This window comes from Pteropus vampyrus, unplaced genomic scaffold, assembly GCF_000151845.1.
Source record: "Pteropus vampyrus isolate Shadow unplaced genomic scaffold, Pvam_2.0 Scaffold56, whole genome shotgun sequence".
Classification (NCBI taxonomy): Eukaryota; Metazoa; Chordata; class Mammalia; order Chiroptera; family Pteropodidae; genus Pteropus; species Pteropus vampyrus.
The window spans coordinates 2,924,176-2,926,341 of NW_011888837.1; the positions used below are offsets into that span (position 1 = coordinate 2,924,176).

Here is a 2,166-nt window from a genome sequence, read left to right on the forward strand (position 1 = left end):
AATACTTAAGATCTAGAAAATATCTTTGGTTTTGATTCATGTAGAGATATATGAGCAAACTTGTAAAAGGCAATACATTTAAATAATATGTGATTAATAATATCAGATTATGCATTAAAGAAATACTGTCTATGCTAATTTTGTAAAAGAGTTATCTGGGGAAGCTGGATATTTTTTTTTTTACTTACACAATCAAGCATGAATTCAAGAATTAAAACATTCTTAAATAAAACTAGCTGAAAGTTCCCTGCCATTTTCTTTGAGTATATTCACTGAATAAGACATCTTCATACTTTAGAACAGGACTATGTGTGTATGATCAGTAATTCAAATACGTTTAATCATTTTTATTAGACTTGCACTGTAATGGATTATCTGCATATATATGACTCTTGTTATAACAGGAATATTCCGATTTAACGAATGGTATGTGCTGAACTGTCTATATCCTGTTCTCTTCTTTGTGATCGATATCAAGTATTTGAGAAGTAATTAACTAGAATTATAGGTAGTCAAGCCAAATACAGAAGTATTAATGTAAGTTGTGTACGTGTGTGTTACATTCCAAAAATGATTTGAGGTTGTTGGAGTTGTATGTGTGATGCAGAAAAATCCACTGTATTCTGTTAAATTAATTAATCAAGGAGGCCTTTACCCTGAGGTAGCTGTAATACTTAGGCAGCCTACAGAAGCAAACCAAAATCTAAGCCTATACATGCCCCAAAGTTATGAAATCATAACCTAAAGACAATCACAAACAGTCAACGAGGCATTAGGCTATAGCCAATCAATAATTTCCTGACTTCACTCCCCGCTTTTCTCTATAAAAGTCTCTCCTCAGTTCTTGTCAGTGGAGCTTTCCTAACCACTTTCAGTTTGGTGCTACCAATTGTAATCGAAAAATGCACAAATAAACTCTTAAAATTTTAAATATGCCTCAGTTTATCTTTTAATAGTTCAATATATTTAAAAATATGAAATTCTTAGAAAATTTTAAAATAAATACTTTCTGTTTCCTCCATTAGCTGTTAAGAAGAAGGCTGGCTTTATCACTCCAGTTCCAGGAGGTGTGGGACCCATGACAGTGGCGATGCTTCTGAAGAACACCCTTCTGGCAGCTAAAAAAAGCATTTACTAGATCGCATGAAAGAATAAGCAGGCAAAAGTCATGCTACCTATTTATGTAACAAAGGAAAAACAAAACCTTTATATTTTACTACAAAGCTATTTATTTCTACATTGTATTTATTTTTTCATATATGGAATCATTTTGGATAAGATGATTCACACAACTTTATGCATTTCCTGCTAATAGATTTTGAGTTTTAGAGGAAAACAAAACAATTTCAATGAAAACTTTGGTAACAATTGTTTATTTTGTGCATAATATTTGTCCATAATGTTAAAACAATAAAAGGCTCATAATAAATATTTTTGACACAAATAAATATCATATGCCATATCGTTTCAACAAGTGTTTTGTCAGCCAAATGGCACTCATGTAAAATGTAATTTAGATTTTGCCGTAATCATGCTCAAGTTTTATATCTTTTATGTTCTATATCATATTTTGAAAAAGCGCTAACTTGCCAAAAGAAGGATAAACTATAAGAAACAATATCTTGATCTCATACATCTCCCAAATGCATCCTGAGGCATCCTAATAAGAAATGATATTCTATTCAAGGAAAGAAAAGTATACAAGGAAGAAAAAAAAAACAAAACAAAACTCAGTGCTACTTGAAAAGGTAATAATTATCTCAAATTGTGAATGACTACTTGCCATAGTAAAAATATAATAAGAATGTGTTAGGTTTATATATAATTTATTTGTCCTTCTAGAAAAATATGTGAATGATACCTTTTTTGAGGAATAATGGACAATCCAAAAGCAAACAAATACATAAAATAAAACTAAGGTGATCTTTTCCCACAAATGTCAGAAAAATATGACGTAATATGAGTGAGGCCTTCATTAAAGAACAACTGTTGTGTTTTTGTTTTTGTTTTTTCACAAATTCAGAAGTCTAATGAGAAAGCTCACCTACCATGTGCCAATGCTGAACCTTAGGATACGACTAAAAATCGGCGTCTTGCCCACAATTCTTTCCTCTTCTGTTATTGCATTTGGTTCTCAAAGTAGATGTCATGTTTCTAACACAATTT

At 31.0% G+C, this 2,166-nt stretch overlaps 1 protein-coding gene across 4 annotated transcripts in view; it reads left to right on the forward strand.

Annotated features, from left to right (window-relative positions):
- Positions 1-1,996, forward strand: part of MTHFD2L (methylenetetrahydrofolate dehydrogenase (NADP+ dependent) 2 like) — a 123,780-nt gene extending 121,784 nt beyond the window's left edge. For all 4 annotated transcript variants that reach the window (XM_011360532.2, XM_023530865.1, XM_023530866.1 and 1 more), the window contains one exon: positions 1,026-1,996. In XM_011360532.2, the coding sequence (XP_011358834.1) occupies positions 1,026-1,138 (113 nt within the window). In that variant the 3' untranslated portion in view covers positions 1,139-1,996. The remainder of the gene's footprint in view (positions 1-1,025) is intronic.
- The last annotated feature ends 170 nt before the right edge of the window (positions 1,997-2,166 follow it).